This window comes from Petaurus breviceps, unplaced genomic scaffold, assembly GCF_028583685.1.
Source record: "Petaurus breviceps papuanus isolate PSGF00001 unplaced genomic scaffold, PetGlider_PUasm1.0 37, whole genome shotgun sequence".
Lineage (NCBI taxonomy): Eukaryota > Metazoa > Chordata > Mammalia > Diprotodontia > Petauridae > Petaurus > Petaurus breviceps.
In genome coordinates, this window is record NW_027186296.1 from 76,970,028 (window position 1) to 76,990,424 (window position 20,397).

Consider the following 20,397-nt stretch of genomic DNA (forward strand, 5'->3'; position numbering starts at 1 on the left):
CTGGTCTGGTGGCCTTTGGGAATGCCAAAGCATATGGCCATCCCACAGCTGGTCAGCTGACCAGCCCAGCTCACAGGAAGCCACAGAAGTTGGAATACAAGTGAGGCCAGCTGGAAGAACATCAAGGGAGGAAATATAGCAACCTGGCTGGCTTATAGACTATTATGTGCCCCTTGTCACATGAACACTGGGGGACCACAAACTAGACGGGCATGGGGGGGCACTGTGAAAGAGATGGCACATTTTATGATATAAAAATAGGCCTCACTGTCCCAGTCCCATACATCATGCTTATCCTCCTGCCATGCCAAAACCCCATCTGCACTCTTACGTAATCTACACCCAAGTGTAGGCGCCTTGGGAGCAGAGGAAATCAGGCCAAGTTCAGGGAAAACAAATACGTGCCTGTATTTGGATCCCTACTCAGCCAGCCTGTCCCATTGAAAACCTGCTCAGAAATCACTGCTCAAGGCCAAGCTATTTCAATTACTGTCCCAATGAGTGCACTGGTTTTAATGAGCCCAACTGCTGCAAATTAAGCTGAACTCAGGATTTCTCTAATTGGTAGTTTCATCCTTTTCCAAGTTCTCATTTCTTATTTTTGAAAATCAACATGACTATCTGCCTGGAGCAGGAAAAACACCACCCACCCTCAACAGGCCACTAAGAACACACTAACTTGTCACCTGCTTGTCTTTTATATAATCAAATGATGTGGGTAGCATAAGCATCTCTGTTTCTGCTTAGAGGCTACAGGCCATCCCTAATTCCTCCGAGCAGTTGCATCATTGTTCTCAAACAGAGTAGACTCAGCTAAAGGAGCTCCCTTGTCCCCTATCACTCCCAGTCAGTAACAGAGAGCAATCAAAAGATTGTGTTATTCCTTACCTGTTCCTCAGACAGCTGTGATATGTGATTCACTGCAGCATAGGACTCAATCTTGGGGTTAAAGTGGTTGATGATAGCTCTGAAACAAAGAACTGACATTAATAAAGTAGTAGGTGCCAAGAAAAGAGGCAGCAAGTCAACATCCTGAATTTAATGCTCCTGGGGAAAGTAGGGTGTGTATGTGATGAGGTGTTTCCACATGCAGGGAGAGATACACCAAAGAAGCGCAACAGATTTTCAATAAACTTCCAATACACTACAGGTAAGAGTTGCTACACCTCTTAATCCCCATGCTTACTGTACTGGCAGGGCTAAACAAAGCTGCTGCTCGGAGGCCTATGGGATTTTCTCAGACTGGTTTAGGAAATGGTAACCTCATCATTCTTAATAACTGTGATAGGGAGACTAGTGGTAGATCTGTTCTTTAAACTATCCTTCGGTTTATCAGGGTTTCCAGAGGGTCTGAAAGATGTCTTGCTGTACAGAAACTTGGGCAGAGAGCAAAAGTTCTCAAACTCCAAACAAAACTCCTCTACTTCCATCCTACAGAAAGTACATATTGTACATAAAGTACATATGCTGCCTCTCCAGTACTTTTATTTGGAAAGTCCAAGTACCATTCTGGTAGCCCCTCTACTCAGAGATGCCAGAAATGAAGCACCTGAACTGAAGGGAAAGGAATTTCACTCTTCTATATAAGGAGCTTCTGAAGATCCCCCTGCTTAATAGTATTTTGTTTTTTTCCAATTACATGTAAAGATAGTTTTCAAAGTTCACTTTTATAAGACTTTGAGTTCCAAATTGTTCTCGCTCCCTTCCCCACTCCCTCCCCAAGACAGTATGCAATTCGATGTAGGTTATACATGTATAAATCATACTAATCATACTTCCACATTAGTCACTTTGTGAAAGAAGAATGAGAACAAAAGGGAAAAACCACAAGAAAGAAAAAAAAGTGAAAACAATATGCTTCAATCTGCATTCAAACTCCATAGTTCTTTCTCTGGATGTGGACAGTATTTTCCATCATGAGTCTTTTGGAATTGTCTTGGATTACTGTATTGCTGAGAAGAGCTAAGTCTATCATGGTTGATCATTGCACCATGTTACTGTTACTAGAAGCTAAGAGATTTTTGAAGGCTCCCCTTTCAAATTCTTTGTGCTCCCAAATACCTCACTTATTATTGAAAAGGATAAGTGAATAGATAGAAGCCAGAAATAGGCAAGGTATAAAAGATCAGACTGGCAAAACTGTGAAGGATGCAAAAGTTTTCATCTAACACATTTTTTTTTTCTGTATCATTATCCCATAGGCTGATTTTCTCCTTTCCTGAAAGATCCTCTGAGGTTGCTAAAGCACAAGTGTTTTCTTCTCCCTCCCATTTTAGACAAGTGACAGTCACAAAAACAGGCCAGAGAAGGGCTGCTGCCTGGTCAGGTCTGGAACAAAGGGTTAATGTAGAAGGAAAGACAACAGGGTCTGCTTGGACTCTAGACTTTTTTGAAAGGGCGAAAATGAAGTTTAGAGAAGAGAAATTTTGTTGGGTTTTTAAGTAGCCCATGTCTGAATGGAGGACAAAGACAGAATATAATCAGAAAGAATTTGGGGGCTGATAACTGGGCAGGCATCACGGTGTGGGCACTTAGGAGGAAATAGATTTTTATTTCCCTTTAGATCTACTATATTGAGCCTGGTGATCTAATATCAGCCCTCAAGTATCACCAACAAAGTCTAGTCATTGTTGAAAAGAACTTTCTTAAGTATATCTCAAAGGCAAGGAAGGGGAGGGATGAAGAAAAGGAAGGTAAAAGAGAAGGAAGATGAAATTGGTGAAAAATTTAATGCCTCTAGAGCAAAATGGGTAATTGATAAAAGACATGGGATCTAGTTGCCATACTTCTAACCACAATGAAGGAAGAGAGGTAAAAGAGAAGGCAGGAAGATATAAAGAGATTTGTGCTTCAGTTATAAGTTGAACTAAATGACTTCTGAGGTTTTTCTAAGCCCTAAGATTCTGATAACTCTAAAAACTCTACCTGGATGTCTTAAAGACATTTCAAACTCAACTTGTCCAAAATAGAACATATCATACTTCCCTAAAGACTATCCGTCCTTCAAACTTCCTTCCCCATTTCTGTTGAGGGCATCACCATCCATCTCCAGTCATCCAAGTTTGTAACCCTGTTGTCATCCTTGGTCCTCACTCTCAGTTAAGTCAAATGTTTAAATTTCTTTCTCTATAGCATCTTTTATATACCTTCCCTTGTTTCCATTCAAAGTTACCACCCTAATCTGGAGATTCATCAAGTCATCTAGATTACTGCAATGGCCTTTATTGTTCTCCTTGCTTTAAGTCTCTTTCTCCTCTCATCCATTCATTCTTCACTCAGCTGTCAAAGCGGCTTTCCTAAAACGTCAGTCTGGTGATGTTACTTCTGTACTCAATCAACTCCAGTGGCTCTCTATTACCTCTAGGATCAAATATAAACTTGTCTGGCATGTAAAGTTCTTCGCAGTATGATCCTTTCCTGCCTTATCAGTTTTCCTACATTTTACTATTCTCTTTGGTCCAACCACACTGGCCAACTTATTCTTCAGACATAATACTATATCCCAACTTTGTACCTTTGTATTAGCTGTCCCCATTACCTGGAACACCTTCCCACCTCACTTCACCCTCTTAGAATACCTAGCTTCTTTCAAGATTCAGCTTAAATGCTACTTTATTCAAGACGCCTTTCCCAGACCCCCTTTACTAGTACCTTTCTTTCTAAGTTTAGCTTGCATCTTTTCTGTATGTATCTTGTATATACCCATATATGTACATGCTGTCTTCTGTCAACAGAACATAAGCTCATTGAGGACAGGAACTATTTTTGTATTTTTCTTTGTATCCTCAGTGCTTAGCATAATGCCTGGCAAATAGTAAGCACTAAATAAATGCTTGATGATTGACTGAACCTCCATACAGCTGCCAAATCGTTATTTCTAAAACACAAATGTGATCATGTTACATTTCTCCCTCAAAAATCTTCAATGGCTTCATATTCCCTATTAAATAATGTAAAAAATCTTGAGTCTGGCAATTAAAGCTCTCCATAATTTGGACATCATTTATAATTCCAGTCTTATTTCAAATGATTCCTCTTCAAAAATTCTTCTTGTCAGACTAGTCTGCTAGCTATTTCTATGTTTAACATTCCATCTGCCATCTTAATGCCTTTTGCAGGTGGCTGCTCACCTCTGAAATACATCCCCTTCCTTCCCAAGCAGACATACATCAGGTAATACCCCCTCCGTGAGAATTTTCCTGATCTGGCCAGTTGTTAATGCTTTCTATCTCTTGAAATGACGTTATTTTGTGTATACTTTTATTTGCTTGTGTATGTCCTTGCTATGTGTCCCCTTACCCTTCCCCAAGTATACACACAAGAGAATCTAAGGTCTTTGAAGACAAAGACACTTTAGTTTTTGTCTTGTAGACCCAGTATAGGGCATAGTGCCATGCACATGATGTGTGCTTAATAAAAGTTTACTAAGTTGAATTAAATTTGTTCAAAGAGAAAAAGGGAGAAGAGGGAGGAAGAAGAGAAAGAAGAAGAAAGCAATGCTTCCCTGAATTCAGGAGTGCTCATTTAAGTTCTGCTGTCTAGAATGAGTCCACATGACATTCATGAGCCCTTGCTATTTCACTCCGTCAATAAACATTTGTTAAATACCTATTATGTGTTAACAATATTAAGCAATTTTAATAATAATATTATATAATAATATAATGATAATAAGTTAACAATATTAAGTACTGGAGATACAAATAAAGGCAAAGGATAGTCCCCGTTCACAAGAAGTTCATAGTCTGATGGTAGGAGACAACATGCAAACAATTATGTACAAATAAGCTATATACAAGAGAATGAATGAAGGAAATGAATGATCAGGAAAGGATTCCTGTAGAAGGTGGAATTTTAGCTAGGACCTGAAGTCATGAAAGCCAGGAGGCCGTGAAGAGGAGAGACAGCAATCCATGCAAAGGGGTCACTGAGTGAAAGTGCCCAGAGTCAGGAGAGGGAATGTTCTGAGGAGCAGAATGGAGTCCAGTATTACTGGGTCAAAGAATGCATACGAGGGAAGAAAGGTGGAGAGGAGAGACAGGTTAGGAAGGACTCTGAATGCCAGACTTTATATCTGATCCTGGAGATGACAGAGAGACAAAGAATTTTTTGAGTGGGGGGGTGAGGTAACATGGTCAGACCTAGGCTTTAGGAAGATTGTTTTGACAGCTGAGTGGAAAACAGACTAGAGAGGGAGAGCTTCATGGCAGGCAGATCAATCAGCAGGCTAATCAACAGTTCTGAGATGAGGTGATAAGGACCTATATTAGAGCAGAGGCAGTGACAGAGGAGGGAAGGGGGCACAAACAAAAGATGTTAGGAAGATAAAAGCAAGAGGCCTTGGCAAAAGTTTGGATATATGAGGTGAGATTAAGGAGCCAATGAGAACACCTAGGTTGCAAACCTGGACGTTGGGGCAGGCTTATGGGGAAAGATGAGTTTAGTTTTGGACATGCTAAATTTAAGATGTATAAGGAACATCAAGTCTGAGATGTCTAAGAGCAGCTGCAGAGTGGAGTCTAGAGGACAGATAAGTAGATCTGAAGGTCATCAGCATAAGAGATGATAATTTAGGGAGGAAGGGAATGAATCTGGAATTCAAAGTTTTAAAATCAAATGTTTAATATATATGTATATATATGTATATACTATTATTAATATTATTTTACATGTAACTGGGAAATAAGACATACAGGCACTGGGGCATGAAGATCCACCGTGTCCTACTAGAAAATTGGAGGGGGTATGGGAGAGAGCAGATTGGAGAAGGGAATATTTTGGAGTGGTGGGTAGGGGAAAAACAGGGAGAAAATTGGTGACTCCAAATCTTGCAGAAATGAATGATGTAAACTAGAAGTCAATAAAGCATTTGATTTTTAAAATAAATGAATTTTAAAAAAAAGAGATGATAATTTAATCCATGGGAACTGATGAGATCACCAAGTAAAATAATACAAAGTGAATATAAAATAAAGGAAGAAGAAAAGAAGACCTAACCCTAGGCCATAACCCTATGGGAAACCCGCGGTCCACAGGGACAAGTGGGATGGAGGTCCAGTGAAGAAGCCTGAGGAGGAGCATTCAGATAAGGAGGAGACCCGGAGGGGATGGTGCCTAAAACCCTAGGGAGTGTCAGAATAGAAAGGTGACTGACCGTGTCAGAGGCTGCAAAGAGGCTCAAGAAGATGGAGGATTGAGAAAAGAGTATTTGACTGGGCAATTAAGAGATTGCTAAGGAAACTTCCCTAAGGCTTGTGTGCTTTGGGAGTACTAATGGCGGGAGGAATAGTAACTCACATTAGTTATTTTTGAAACTACTGAAGATCATGCCGCACATTTGGAGAGCACTGTGCAAAGAAGAACACTTCTAAAGCAGAAGGAAATTAAAGCATTAGGGAGACTATGAAACTTGCGTGCACATAAACAGGGGAACACACAATGCCTTCATACGACATAGTAGAGGCAGTGAGTTGGTGAAATTTGGACAGCCAGACTTCAAAAGGAGCGTGGAATGCCGCTCAGTCTATATTCAGTGACAAGGAAAGGAAGACTGTCTCAATCTCCTACTGATTCTCAGTGAGAAGTTGGGGCTACCCACTTGGCCTTGCCAGGGATAATTTACTTACATGCAGGAAGTAGACTTAAAAGAATATGATCTATACTGGAGTATGAGAGAGCAGAGAGGACGGGGAGAATGAAACAAGAAACTCAATGGGACAAGATGATAATTTCTAATAAAAGCCCCAGAAGATAAGAGTTTCAAAGTCTAATCTCATGGGCAGGCCCAGCCCTAAAGCATTCATTCACCCAAGCCACTAAATGAGCATGAGAAGGCTTTGTTCTCAGACAGAAAAGAGAACTCAGAAGTGAACTGGTTTTCTCTACCAAAGAAAACTGTCACTGGAAACAAAAAAGTCTGCTAAACTTCTCGTGCCACAAAAACTAGAGGAAGGCTCTTGGAGTTTTTCTGTTTGATATTTCATTTCTACATGTAAGGCAGACAGGATTGGGGGAAGGATGGAGAACAAAGTTGAATCCTAGCACTGTGTCTCCTGGAACAACATAATGGCAGAGAGCAGGAAACTTGGACCATTCTTCAACATAAGCCCCTAAACTCTGACAACTGAAATTTTTTGAAATTAAACTAAACTGAAGATAAGGGTCACTTATACAAAATGAAGCAGACAGATGGAACTGCAAGGCTGAATCTCAAATTGGCTGGGGATTTCTCAGCCCATTTTTACCTTGCTCTCTCTGACTCATCCAAAAAGACAACTCTCCTTTCCATGGAGTTGGGGGGATGATGGACAGGATACATTTTCAATATCCAGATTACCCAAGATGTGTACCAAAAAGTTGATTTAAACATATAGGTAGCTACAACTTAGAGGAAAGTGATTTTCTTCTGAAAATTCACTTATGAATTCAAAGAAGGGAAAAAAAGAAGAGAAAAGAAAAGAGAAGAAAGAGAAGGAGAGGAAAAGCTTTGAAGGGTCTCAGAAGTGTCTTTTATCCAAGAGCCCACAGCAAATTTTATCCCCACATAGTCATCATTATTTGATACAGAAACAGAAAGGCTAACTTTGGTAATAAAGTGAGAAAAGGAAAACTGAGGAAAAAGCTTGGCAAAGAGGAGGCAAAATAATTTCTATTTGCAGATGATGTGATATTTTACTTAGAAATCCCCCCCCAAGAACTGACAAAATATTAATTAAGAATTAACTGCTTCTGAAGCAGGATACAAAATAAATCCCAAAGATCATCAGCATTTTTTTTGAGGGTGGGAAGGCAAGGCAATTGGAGTTAAGTGGCTTGCCCAAGGTCAACAGCTAGTAAGTGTCAAAAGTCCCAAGCCAGATAAGAACTCAGGTTGTCCTGACTCCAGGGCTGACGCTCTATTCACTGTGACACCTTGTTGCCCCTGATCATCAGCATTTCTGCACAGAACTAAGAACACAGAACAACGAAGAAGAAGAAACAGAATGAGGAATACCATCTAAAACAACAATGAAATTCACTAGATATTCTGGGAATTAATCTGCCAAGACACAGATGGGACTTAAATAAACTTAAAAATCTTATGAAAACAAGGTTTATATAAATAAAGTCTTATAGAAATAAAGGAGAGCTAAATAAACAGAAAGATAATCAGTGTTCATGACTAGCTGCATAATATAATAAAAATGACATTATATGCCAAATTAATCTATAGATTAATGCTATACCAAATTACCATTGATAGACTAAGAGAAAACAACAACAAAATTCATTAACTGGGGAGAAAGGTCGAAAATGTCTGGCAAGCATTCTCCAATTGGTAAATGGTCAAAGGATATGAACAGGCAATTTTCAGGAGAAATTGAAGCTATCTATAATCATATGAAAAAATGCTACAAATCACTACTAATTAGAGAAATGCAAATTAAAAGAACTTTAAGGTACTACCTTACACCTATCAGATTGGCTAACATGATAGAAAAGAAAAATAACAAATGCTGGAGGGGATGTGGAAAAATTGCATCTTTGTTGAACTTGTGAACTGGTCTAACCATTCTAGAGAACAATTTGGAACTATGCCCAAAGGGCTATCAAAAGGTGAATACTCTTTCATCCATCAATACTGCTACAAGGTCTGTATCCCAAAGAGCTCAAAGGAAAAGGGAAAGGACCGACCTATCTATCTATCTATCTATCTATCTATCTATCTATCTATCTATCTATCTATCTATCTATATTTTTATAGCAGCTCTTTTTGTGGTGGCAAAGAAGTAGAAATTGAGAGAATGTCCATCAACCAGGACATGGCTGAACAAGTTGTGGCACATATGACTGTGATGGAATACAACTGTTTTCTATAAGAAATGATGAGGGGAATGGTTTCAGAAAAACCTGGGAAGACCCTTATGAATTGATGCAAACTGAAGTGAGTAAATCACTGTACACAGTAACAGAAATATTGTAACTATGATCAATTGTAAAAGACTTAGCTATTCTGATGAATAAAATGATCCAAGATAATTATGCTAATCAATCTCCAGAGAACTGATGAACTCTTGAGCAGAAACTAAAGTATAATTTCTCTACTTTCTTCATTTTTCTTGCTTTTTTTGGAAACATGGCTAATAATGAAATATGTTTTGCATAATTTTATACTTATTCTTATTCCAGAATTTATTTATTTTTAGTTTTCTTCATTTCCACAAGATTTTGAGTTCCAAATTTTCTCCCCCTCTCTCCCCTACTCCCCACCCCAGGATAGCAAGCATACTGATTACTCCTTCCCCCAGTTTGCCCTCTCATGTATCTCCCCTTATCCCTCCCCTTCCCCCCAACTTTCTTGTAGGGCAAGATGGATTTCTATGCCCCATTGCCTGTATATCTTATTTCCCGATTGCATGTAACAATTTTTTAACATTAAAAAAAAACTTGTGAGGTCCAGATTCTTTCCCTTCTTTCCTCCTCACCCATCCCCACTGGGAAGAAAAGCAATTCAATATAGGCTATACATGTGTAGTTATGCAAAACATTTCCATAGTAGTCATGTTGTGAAAGACTATACTTCCCTCCATCCTATTCCATCACCCATTTATTCTATTTTCTCCTGAAGCTGTACCTTTTCAAAAGTGTTTGCTTCTGACTACCCCCTCCCCCAGTTTGCCCTCCCTTCTATCATCCCCCTCTCTTATTTCCTTTCCCCCTACTTTCCTGTAGGGTAAGATACCTAATAGAGTGTGTATGTTATTCTCTCCTTAAGCCAAATCCAATGAAAATAAGATTGACTCATTCACCTTTCATTTCCCTGTTCATCCCCTCCAATGTAAGAGCTTTCTCTTGCCTCTTCTATGTTAGATAATTTACCCTGTTCTCTCTCTCCCTTTCTCCTTCTCCAAATATATAACTTTCTGACTCCTTAATTTTATTTTTTAGATATCATCCCTTCACATTCAACTTACCCTGCACCCTCTATGTATACATGTACACACATATACACACATACACTCAGCTATACATACGTGTGTGTGTACACACACACACACACACACACACACACACACACATTCCCTTCAACTATCCTCATATCAGGAAAAGTCTCATGAATTACAAATATCATGTTTCCATGTAGGATTTTAACAGTTCAACTTTAATAATTTCCTTATGATTTCTCTTGTTTATCTTTTCATGCTTCTCTTGATTCTTGTATTTGAAAGTCAAAGTTTCTGTTCAACTCTGGTATTTTTTTTTAAAGCAATTGGGGTTAAGTAACTTGCTCAAGGTTACATGGCCAGTTATTTTGTGTGGGTGCCAAGTATCTGAGGCTGGAACCAACCCTGGGTCTCCTGACGCCGGGGCCGATGCTCTTACTCACTGTGCCACCTGGCCGCCCCACAACTCTGGTCTTTTCATCAAGAATGCTTGAAGGTCCTATATTTCATTGAATGTCCATATTTTCCCCTGAAGTATTATACTCAGTTTTGCTGGGTAGATGATTCTTGGTTTTAATCCTAGCTCCTTTGACCTCCAAAATATCATATTCCAAGTCCTTCAGTCCCTTAATGTAGAAGCTGCTAAATCTTGTGTTATACTGATTGTGTTTCCATAATACTCAAATTGCTTCTTCCTGGCTGCTTGTAATATTTTCTCCTTGACCTGGGAACTCTGGAATTTGGCTATAACATTCCTAGGAGTTTTAAAACTTTTTGGGATCTTTTTCAAGAGGTAATTGGTGAATTCTTTCAATTTCGATTTTACCTTCTGGTTCTAGAATATCAGGGCAGTTTTCCTTGCTAATTTCTTGAAAGATGATATCTAGACTCTTTTTTTTTTTATCATGGCTTTCAGGTAGTCCAATAATTTTTAAATTATCTCTCCTAGATCTACTTTCTAGGTCAGTGGTTTCTCCAAAGAGATATTTCACACTGCCTTCTATTTTTTCATTCTTTTGGATCTGTTTAATAATATCTTGATTCCTCATAAAGTCATCAGTTTCCATTTTCTCCAATCTAATTCCAATTCCACTTAAGGAATTATTTTCTTCAGTGAGCTTCTGAAGTTCTTTTTCCATCTGGTCAATTCTGCTTTTTAAGGCATTCTTCATTGGTTTTTCAGACCTCTTTTGCCATTTGAGTTAGTCTATTTTATAAGGTGTTATTTTTTCAGTATTTTTGAGGGGTCTCCTTTAGCAAGCTGTTGACTCATTTTTCATAATTTTCTTGGAACACTCTTATTTCTCTTCCCAATTTTTCCTTTACTTCTCTTACATGATTTTCAAAATCCTTCTTGAGCTCCTCCATGGCCTGTGACCAATTCATATTTTTCCTGGAGGCTTTGATGCAGGAGTTTTCACTTTGTTGTCTTCTCCTGGTTCTATGTTTTGATCCTCTTTGTCCCCCCAAAAATGTCTATAAAGACTTTTCTAGAGACTATTCTTTCTAAAAGACTATTCTATAGTCTTATTTCTCTTCCTCTGTTTGCTCATCAAAGCCAACCAATTACTTGACTTTTGAGCTCTTTGCCATAGTAGAACTCTGCTTCCAGAGTGGAGAGTGCTATGTCCCAAATTTCCGGGGTTTTGCACCACTGTTGTCAGAGTTTCTTCTAGGCACCTGCCTCATAACTGTGAGGAGGACTGCAAGTCTCCATAGCTTCAACAAGCTCTACCATACCAGTACTCCTCACCCCAGGACCACCACCCAAGACTGTGACCCAGATCCACACAGTGCAAAGCAAGAGAATTTTGACTCAATGCCAGCAAAGAGATTCCTGCAATTGACTGCTGGTTAGTCACTTGGTCCTCCCAAGATGTGTGGGCCCAGAGCTCTGGAAGCAGCTGGTGTAGCTGCTGCCACATCTGCCACCGTGGGGGCAGGGATCAGACTGCAGACTTCTCTCACCCAGTTCAACAGAATTCCACCACCACTAAACTGTTACTTTCTTTTTGGCATTTATGGGTTGAGAAGTCTGGAAACTGCCACAGCTGCCAATGGTTCGATCCCCTGTGGTATGATCTGGTTGGTCTGTGCTGTTGGTTTGTGGCAGTGTGGCCCACACGGGACTGTGCTCCGCTCCCAGCCCAGTGCAATAGATGCTTCCTGTCGGTTTTCCAGGCTGTCCTCAGCTGGAGACATATTTCACTCTGTCCTTTTGTGGGTTCTGTAGCTCTAAAATTTGTTTAGAGTCATTTTTTACAGGCATTTGAGGTAATTGGGGATGAGCTCAAGTAAGTTCCTGCTTTTGCTCTGCCATCTTGGCTCTGGCCCCCTGATTTGCATGATTTCACACTTATGATTGATCATATTGCTTGCTTCTCAATGGGAAAGGTAGGGGTGGGAGAAAATTTAGAACTCAAATTTTTTAAACAGAATATTAAAAATTTAAAAATCACAATAAAAAAAAAGACTGGCAGCTCTTCCAACCTGCCTCAGTGGCAGGCGCAGGTGCAACAGCGGCAGCATGTCCCACAGGAAGTTCTCGGCTCCCAGGCATGGGTCTCTGGGCTTCCTGCCTCGAAAGAGAAGCAGCAGGCACTGAGGAAAGGTGAAGAGCTTCCCCAAAGATGACCCCACCAAGACCATCCACCTGACAACCTACCTGGGCTATAAGGCCAGCATGACCCACATCGTGCGGGAGGTGAACAGACCTGGCTCAAAGGTCAACAAGTAGGAAGTCGTCGAGGCCGTCACCATCATGGAGATGCCCCCCCCCCCCCATGGTCATCGTAGGCATCGTGGGCTAAGTGCAGACCCTCCAGGGCCTGCGCAGCTTCAAAACCATCCTTGCTGAGTACATCAGTGATGAATGTAAGAGGCGATTCTATAAGAACTGGCATAAGTCCAAGAAGAAGGCCTTCACCAAGTACTGCAAGAAATGGTAGGACGATGACGGCAAAAAGCAGTTGGAGAAAGACTTCAGCAGCATGAAGAAGTACTGCCAGGTGATCCGCATCATTGCCCACACCCAGATGCGCCTGCTGCCTCTGAGGCAGAAGAAGTCCCTCCTGATGGAGATCCAGGTGAATGGCGGCAGTGTGGCTGAGAAGCTGGACTGGGCCCAGGAGAAGCTGGAACAGCAGGTGCCCATGTCCACCCTGTTTGGGCAGGACGAGATGATTGACATCACTGGAGTGACCAAGGGGAAGGGCTACAAAGGTGTCACCAGCCACTGGCACACAAAGAAACTACCCCGAAAAACCCACCGAGGCCTGAGTAAGGTGGCGTGCATTGGAGCTTGGCATCCTGCCCGCATGGCCTTCTCTGTGGCTAGAGCTGGTCAGAAGGGCTACCACCATCGCACCGAGATCAACAAGAAGATCTACAAGATTGGCCAGGGCTACCAGATCAAGGATGGCAAGCTGATCAAAAACAATGTGTCCACTGATTATGAACTGTCTGACAACAGCATCAACCCTCTGGGAGGCTTCATCCACTACGGTGAAGTGACCAATGACTTTGTCATGCTGAAAGGCTGTGTCGTTGGGACCAAGAAGCGTGTCTTCACCCTGCGGAAGTCTCTGCTGGTACAGACCAAATGTTGTGCCCTGGAGAAAAAAGACCTGAAGTTCATCGACACCACCTCCAAATTTGGTCACAGTCAGTTCCAGACCGTGGAAGAGAAGAAAGCTTTCATAGGACCACTCAAAAAAGACCGTGTCGCAAAAGAAGAAGCTGCCTAGGTTTTGCAGATCAGTGTGGAGCTGGTGGATTCACAATAAATTTTTCAAAATTAAAAAAAAAAAAAGACTGGCAAATAATTAGAAAAAAGCCATATTAAATCTTTATTAATCTGGCATTACCAGATTTCTAATATTTTAAAGCAATAATTGAAGAAATTATCTGGTATTAGATAAAAATATGAAGTTTATAAGGGAAACTTATTAGATAAAGCAAGGTTTAGAAGGAAACACATGAAAGCTATTCTCTGATAAAACCAAGGGTACAAAGTAGACAAAGTGACTTCTATGATTCTCTAATCCTATTAGGGAAAGAACTCTATTCTATAAAAACTGCTGGGAAAACTAGATATCATTTTGGCAGAAAATGGGTTTAAGCCATCATCATACACCATTTACCATAATAAAGCCCAAAATATAATAAATTTTAAAAGATGAACCATTTAAAAGAGAAAATGGAAAACTCTTGTCTTACACTGTGAATATAGGATAAATTTGTAACCAACTGTGAATATTATAAAAGAGAAATTATCATCTTAAATATACAAATATGCAAAGGTTTTGAACAAGAGATAAATGCACCTTGAATAAGAAGATATGGACTATACATCTTTTTTTTTTAATTTTTGCACAAAATATCTAAAAGCTACAAGGATTTGATACAAATTTATAAGAATAATAGCCACATAGTCTGGGAGAAAAGATAACTCAGATGTGAACTAGTTTTCTCTCCCAAAGAAGATTGCTACTAAAAACAGAAAAGCCTGCTAAATTTCTCAAGCTGCCATGCCAAAAACACTAGAAGATAAGGGATTAAAGGATTATGAACAAAAAGTTCTCAAAAGTGGGACAGCTAGGTGGTGCAGTGAATAGAACACCAGCCCCGGAGTTAGAAGGACCTGAGTTCAAATCCAGACTCAGACACTTGACACACGACACACTTACTAGTTGTGTGACCCTGGGTAAGTCACTTAACCCCAATTGCCTTGCCTTCCCCCCTCCAAAAAAAAAGTTCTCAAAAAAGGTCCAAACTATTAATAACCAATACAAAATTAAAACTGTAATGATTTTCAAAAAACTTGGAAATGATGTCCATTAATAGAAAAAATTTAATGTTGTGGGTATGCAAAAAAGTAAGCACACCAATTCTATGTTAGCAGAGCTATAAATTATGCCAACCATTTTGGAAAAAGAGCTTGAATTCTTAAATTACACAGGAAATTGCAAAATGGTTCATACATTTTGACTTAATGCCCATTATTAGGTTTCTATGCCAAGGAGGTTATTAAAAAAAAAAAGAAAAGGCCTACATGTAGGAAAATAATGAGAACAGCACTCTCTAGAAGAGTTAAAAAATAGAAGCAAACTGTGTATTCAATGACTGGGGAACAAGGGAACAAACTGGTATGTGCTGTAATATAATGCCATAAAGAATTCAAAGAAATAACACTTAAATGATACAGATTTTTAAAAAGCAGAAGAAAAATAACAATAGAAATGATTTCTATAGCTATGTAAAAGAAGTCAACTTTAAAGAACAGGAAAAAAAATCAGATAAAAAACACAGGACAGGGAATGTGGGAAGAAGGCAGCATGTTAAGGAACTAAAAAAAAAGATTTCATAACTTTTTTGTGTCATGAACTCCTTTAGTAGTCTGGTGAAGCTTAAGGACCCTTTCTCAGATGTTTTTTAAATGTATAAAATAAAATACATAGGATTACAAATGAAGCCAATTACACTGAAAGTTTTAAAATATTTTTAAAAATAAATTCACAAAATCCAGGCTAAGAACCCTGACCTGGGTTTTGAGATCCTAGATTAAAAAAAAAAAATTTGACAAAGCTCGAAAAATGCATCAAAAAGAATAATAACAAAGAAAATCAAAGAAAAACAGCTATAACATTTGCCATATAGGGAGAACTACACAAAAAGAATGACAGAATCCTGTAGAAGCTCTGAGTGGAGATAAGCTAGGATAAATGAAATTAAAGTATGTAAGCAATCTGTTTCTACAGGAGAGAGGGCTAGACAGGAGCCCAAAATGGGGCTTATGCAGTACAGTACATCCTATGACATAGCAGAAGACACAGAAGGAGAAAGGGGCAGCATCTGGGAAGAAAATCACCTGGGATCTTGTAGGAGGCCTGTGACCAGCACAAACAATTGTTGTATGTATGACCCTTTTCAGGGTCATAGCAAGGGATAGAACCAGCTCCAGTTTTAAGACTGTGCAAGAAAGAGATAAAAGAATCAGTCAAAGCCAAAACCCAAGTCAAGACACCAAGGAACTGAGCCAAAACCCAGTAATTCATATAGAGGAGGCCTCATTTTAATCAATGCATCCACGATCAAATGGGACATGTTACTTCATCCAAGAGAATCAGAGGGAACAGAATCTGGACCAAGCACCAAACACAATTTCAAAAACGGAAGCTAGAGCAATGAGGAAACAGAATAAAATGCCAAACACAATAGAAAAATATTAAGGATTGAGAGAAATCTAACAGGTAAATCCTGAAGAAGAGAGCAATTTCAAATGAAGTCTAAGTACAGCCTCAGAGAAAAGAATGTTCTGGGCACCAAAGAATCTGAAAGAAATGAAATAAGAGAGATAAGATGAAATTGTAAAGGATATGACAGCTATGCAGGAAAGAGTGACAAGGAGAATTACTAGCTTAGGACAAGGGGTAGTAAACTTTACCCAAGAAATGAAACATCTGTAAATTAGAACAAAACAAACAAAAAGTAATGAAGCCATAAGACAACAAGACATATAAACACAATATCAAAAGATTTTTTTAATCTAAGAAAAGGTAAGGCATATACTATCAAAATAGCTAACCTGGAAAACAGATTAAGTAGAAATCTAAGACTTATTGAACTACCTGAAAATCATGATTTAAAAAAAGTCAATGCTTTTACAATAAATTATAAACAAAAACTATTTAATCTATCAAAACTATAAAATAAAACAAAAATAGAAAAACTCTCCGGGACATCTCATGAAAGAAAACTCCCAACTAAAAACTAACAGGATCATAGCTAAAATCCAGAGCTCATGGGCAAAAGAAGAAATATTATAAATACCAAAAAGGAAAGAATTGATATACCAAGGTGCCATAGTCAGGATTACACAAGACACAGCAGCTATCATTTTAAAGGAGAAGAGAGTTTAAAGTATGAAATTTCAAAGGCAAAAGATAAAGGCTTATGAACATTAATAAACTATGGAGTAAAACCAAGTATAACCATAGGGGAGAAAAGGAATTTTAATAAAATAGAGAACTTTCAAGCATTCCTGATTAAAAGTCCAGAAATTCAAATTAATGTCTCAAGAGAAATATAGAAGGGTGAAAATATTTGATCATTTGGAAGGTGATATATAATGAAGAACTGTTTACATTCTAATGGGGAAGAAGAAACAAGTGTCCTCTTAAAACACTAATGTCGGGACGGCTAGGTGGTACAATGAGTAGAGCACCGGCTCTGGAGTGAGGAGGACCTGAGTTCAAATCCAGCCTCAGATACTTAACACAAAAACTAGCCGTGTGACCCTGGGCAAGTCACTTAATCCCAACTGCCCTCCAAAAAAGCGAAAAACAAAACACTAATGTCTTTAGGAATCAGAGAAAAAATTAAATAAGATAGGATGGGAGTGGTTTTGTTCTGTTTGGCTGGTCTTAGAAGGAAATGGGAAGCAAAGGGAAATATAAGGGGTGAAAGAAAGAGGAAGGAACTTACTAGCTTCATAATAAGTAAGGGTGTCATAAGATGAAGAGCAAACAAATATGGAAGAAGAGATAGGGAGATGGGCATTCTATGAAATTCACTTAAATTTTTAAAAATATTCAATTTAAATACCCCTTTGGGAGGCTGGTGCTTCCATATACATGACAGAAAACAAAGAATACTGTATATGAAACCATGGATCTGTATTTTGCACCCTGTTTTTTTTTTAAGTAGATAAATTCTACACATCACTTTCAAAAGTGCCTTGCTTGTCTGTTTTCTTCTGAACTTCCTTCTTTTCTCTTCTTGCATTTTATGTACTCCTTTTAAAAAAAAATTCAATTATATTTTCAATTCCAAATTATCTTCCTCCTCCTTCCCCCTTCTCCACCCATTGAAAAGGCAAGTCATGCAAAATAAATCCCCACCATAGACCTGTCCCAAAAATAAAATATAAAAAAAAAGGAACATATGCTTAAATATGCAGTCTGAGTCCAAATGAGTCCAGTTCTCTCTTGGGAGGTGGATAGTCCTCTGGAATGGTGGTTGGTCATCATATTAAACAAAGTTGCTAAGTTTTCCAAAGTTGATTATGGTTATAATATTGCTGTTATTGTATAAATTGTTCTACTACAATCTACTCACTTTACTTTGCATCAGTTCATGTATCTTCCCAGGTTTTTTCTGAAACCATTCTCTTAATTTCTTATAACACAATAGTATTTGGTCACATTCATAAACCATAACTTGTTAAGTCATCCCCCATTTGAGGGGCATCCCCTTAAGTTTCCAATTCTTTAGCACTACAAAAACAGCTACTCTAAATATTTTTGTACATATAGGTCCCTTCCTTTTTAATTTGATGTCTTTGAAACCAAGTAGCATTATTGCTAGTTAAGTATGTATGGAGAGTTTAATAACTTTTTGGGCATGCATCCAAACTGCTCCCCAGAATGGACTAGTTCACAACCCTACCAACAGTGTATTAAGTGTACCTGTTTCCCCACAGCCCTCCTCCCCCAGTATTAGTAAAACATTGAAGAATAACAGTGATGACAGACATCCTTGGTTCATTTCTGATCTTACTGAAAAGGTTTCTAAATTATCCCCATGACAGATAATGCTTGCTTTTGGTTTTAAATAAATACTAGTGGGGGCGGCTAGGTGGCACAATGAATAGAGCACCTGCCCTAGAGTCAGGAGGACCTGAGTTCAAATTTGGCCTCAGATACTTCACACACACACACAAACCTAGCTGTGTGACCTTGGTCAAGTAACTTAACCCCAATTGTCCTCCAAAAAGCATAAATTAATAAATGAATGAATGAATACTAGTTATCATTTTAAGAACAGCTACATTTATTCACTGTTTTTAAATAATAGGTGTTATATTGTGTCAAAAACTTGTTCTACATCTATTGATACAATCATATGATTTATTGGTTTTATCATCGATATGGTCAATTATAGTTATAATTTTCCTAATACTGAACTAGCCCTGAAATTTTGATATAAATCCCCTCTGGTTGTGATGTGTAACCTTTGTGATATATTGTTGTAATCTACTTGCCAGTAATTCATTTGAAATTTCTGCACAATTAGGGAAATTGGTCGATAGTTTTGTTTTTGTTTTGTTTGTTTGCTTTTTGTCTTTTGTTTTAGCTCTCCCTGGTTCAAGTATCAAAGTCATATTTGTGTCATAGAAAGACTTTGGTAGGGTTCCTTTACATTTTTTTCAACAATTCACATAATATCTGGGTTATTCTTTAAATGTTTGGTAGAATTCACTTGTAAATCCATCTGGTCTTCGCTTCTTTTCCTTAGGGGGCTCATTAATGACTTGTTCAACTTCTTTTTCTAAGATAGTGATATTAAGTATTCTCTCTCTCTTTTTTTTTTTTTGGCTTTTGGAGGGCAATTGGAGTTAAGTAACTTGCACAAGGTTACACAGCTAGGTTTTGTGTGTGTGTGTGTGTGTGTGTGTGTGTGTGTGTGTGTGTTAAGTGCCTGAGGCCGGATCCGAACCCAGGTCCTCCTGACTCCAGGTCTGGCGCTTTACTCACTATGCCACCTAGCCACCCCTAAGTATTCTCTTTCCTCTTCTGTTAATCTGAGTACTTTATAATTTTATAACTATTCATCCATTTCATTAAAATTGTTAGTTTTTTTCAAATGCTTTATTAACTTCTGATTTACATCATTCATTTCTGCCAGATTTTGAGTTACAAATTTTCTCCCTGTTTTTTCCCTACCCACAGCCCCAAAATAACAGTCCCACAGGATATCCCCTCCTCCAATCTGCTCTCTCCCATACCCCTTTCGACTTTTCCAGTAGATCTCTATGTCCCAGTGCCTGTATATCTTATTTCCCAATTATATGTAAAATAGTATTAATAATAGTATGTACCATGTTTCCCCGATAATAAGACACTGTCTTATTAATTTTTTGGACAGAAAAACACCAGAGGGCTTATTTTCAGGGGAGGGCTTATTTTAATGAACATTGACAGCAATTTTAGTAAACTGGTAAATGTGAACAAAAAAATGTACCTTTATTCAATAAGCAAATCACTGGAGAAGAACAGGATGACAAGCTCACTGCTGCAGCTCTGATTGGATGCAGCTCGGAGCGCGGCGTGCGTTTCACCCGGGGTGGGGGGAACGGTGCATACAGAGGGTACCGTAATGTAGCATGTAGTGCAGGGGATCACCTTCACTACAGTAGCAATCTCAATAGGGCTTATTTTCGAGGAATCTTACACAGTAAGGGGAGGGCTTATTTTCAGGATAGGTCTTATTATCAGGGAAACACGGTATATATATACATACATATATATATTTCAATATTTGATTTTAAAACTTTGAATTCCAGATTCATTTCCTTCCTCCCTTGTCACCCACCCTTACTGGGAAGATAAGCAGTTCAGTATAGGTTGTACATGTGTGGCTAATGTAAAACAATAACATAGGAGATATATTGTAAAAGACTGACTATATTTCC

General features: G+C 38.7%; 1 protein-coding gene and 1 pseudogene across 9 annotated transcripts in view; one reads left to right on the forward strand and one right to left on the reverse strand.

Moving 5' to 3' along the window:
* The window catches only part of ARMH3 (armadillo like helical domain containing 3), a 221,958-nt gene that overhangs the window by 45,498 nt on the left and 156,063 nt on the right, over window positions 1-20,397 (reverse strand). For all 9 annotated transcript variants that reach the window (XM_069098793.1, XM_069098795.1, XM_069098794.1 and 6 more), the window contains one exon: window positions 889-967. In XM_069098793.1, coding sequence (XP_068954894.1) covers window positions 889-967 — 79 coding nt within the window. The remainder of the gene's footprint in view (window positions 1-888; window positions 968-20,397) is intronic.
* LOC138168627 (large ribosomal subunit protein uL3-like) lies at window positions 11,005-13,734 on the forward strand (annotated as a pseudogene).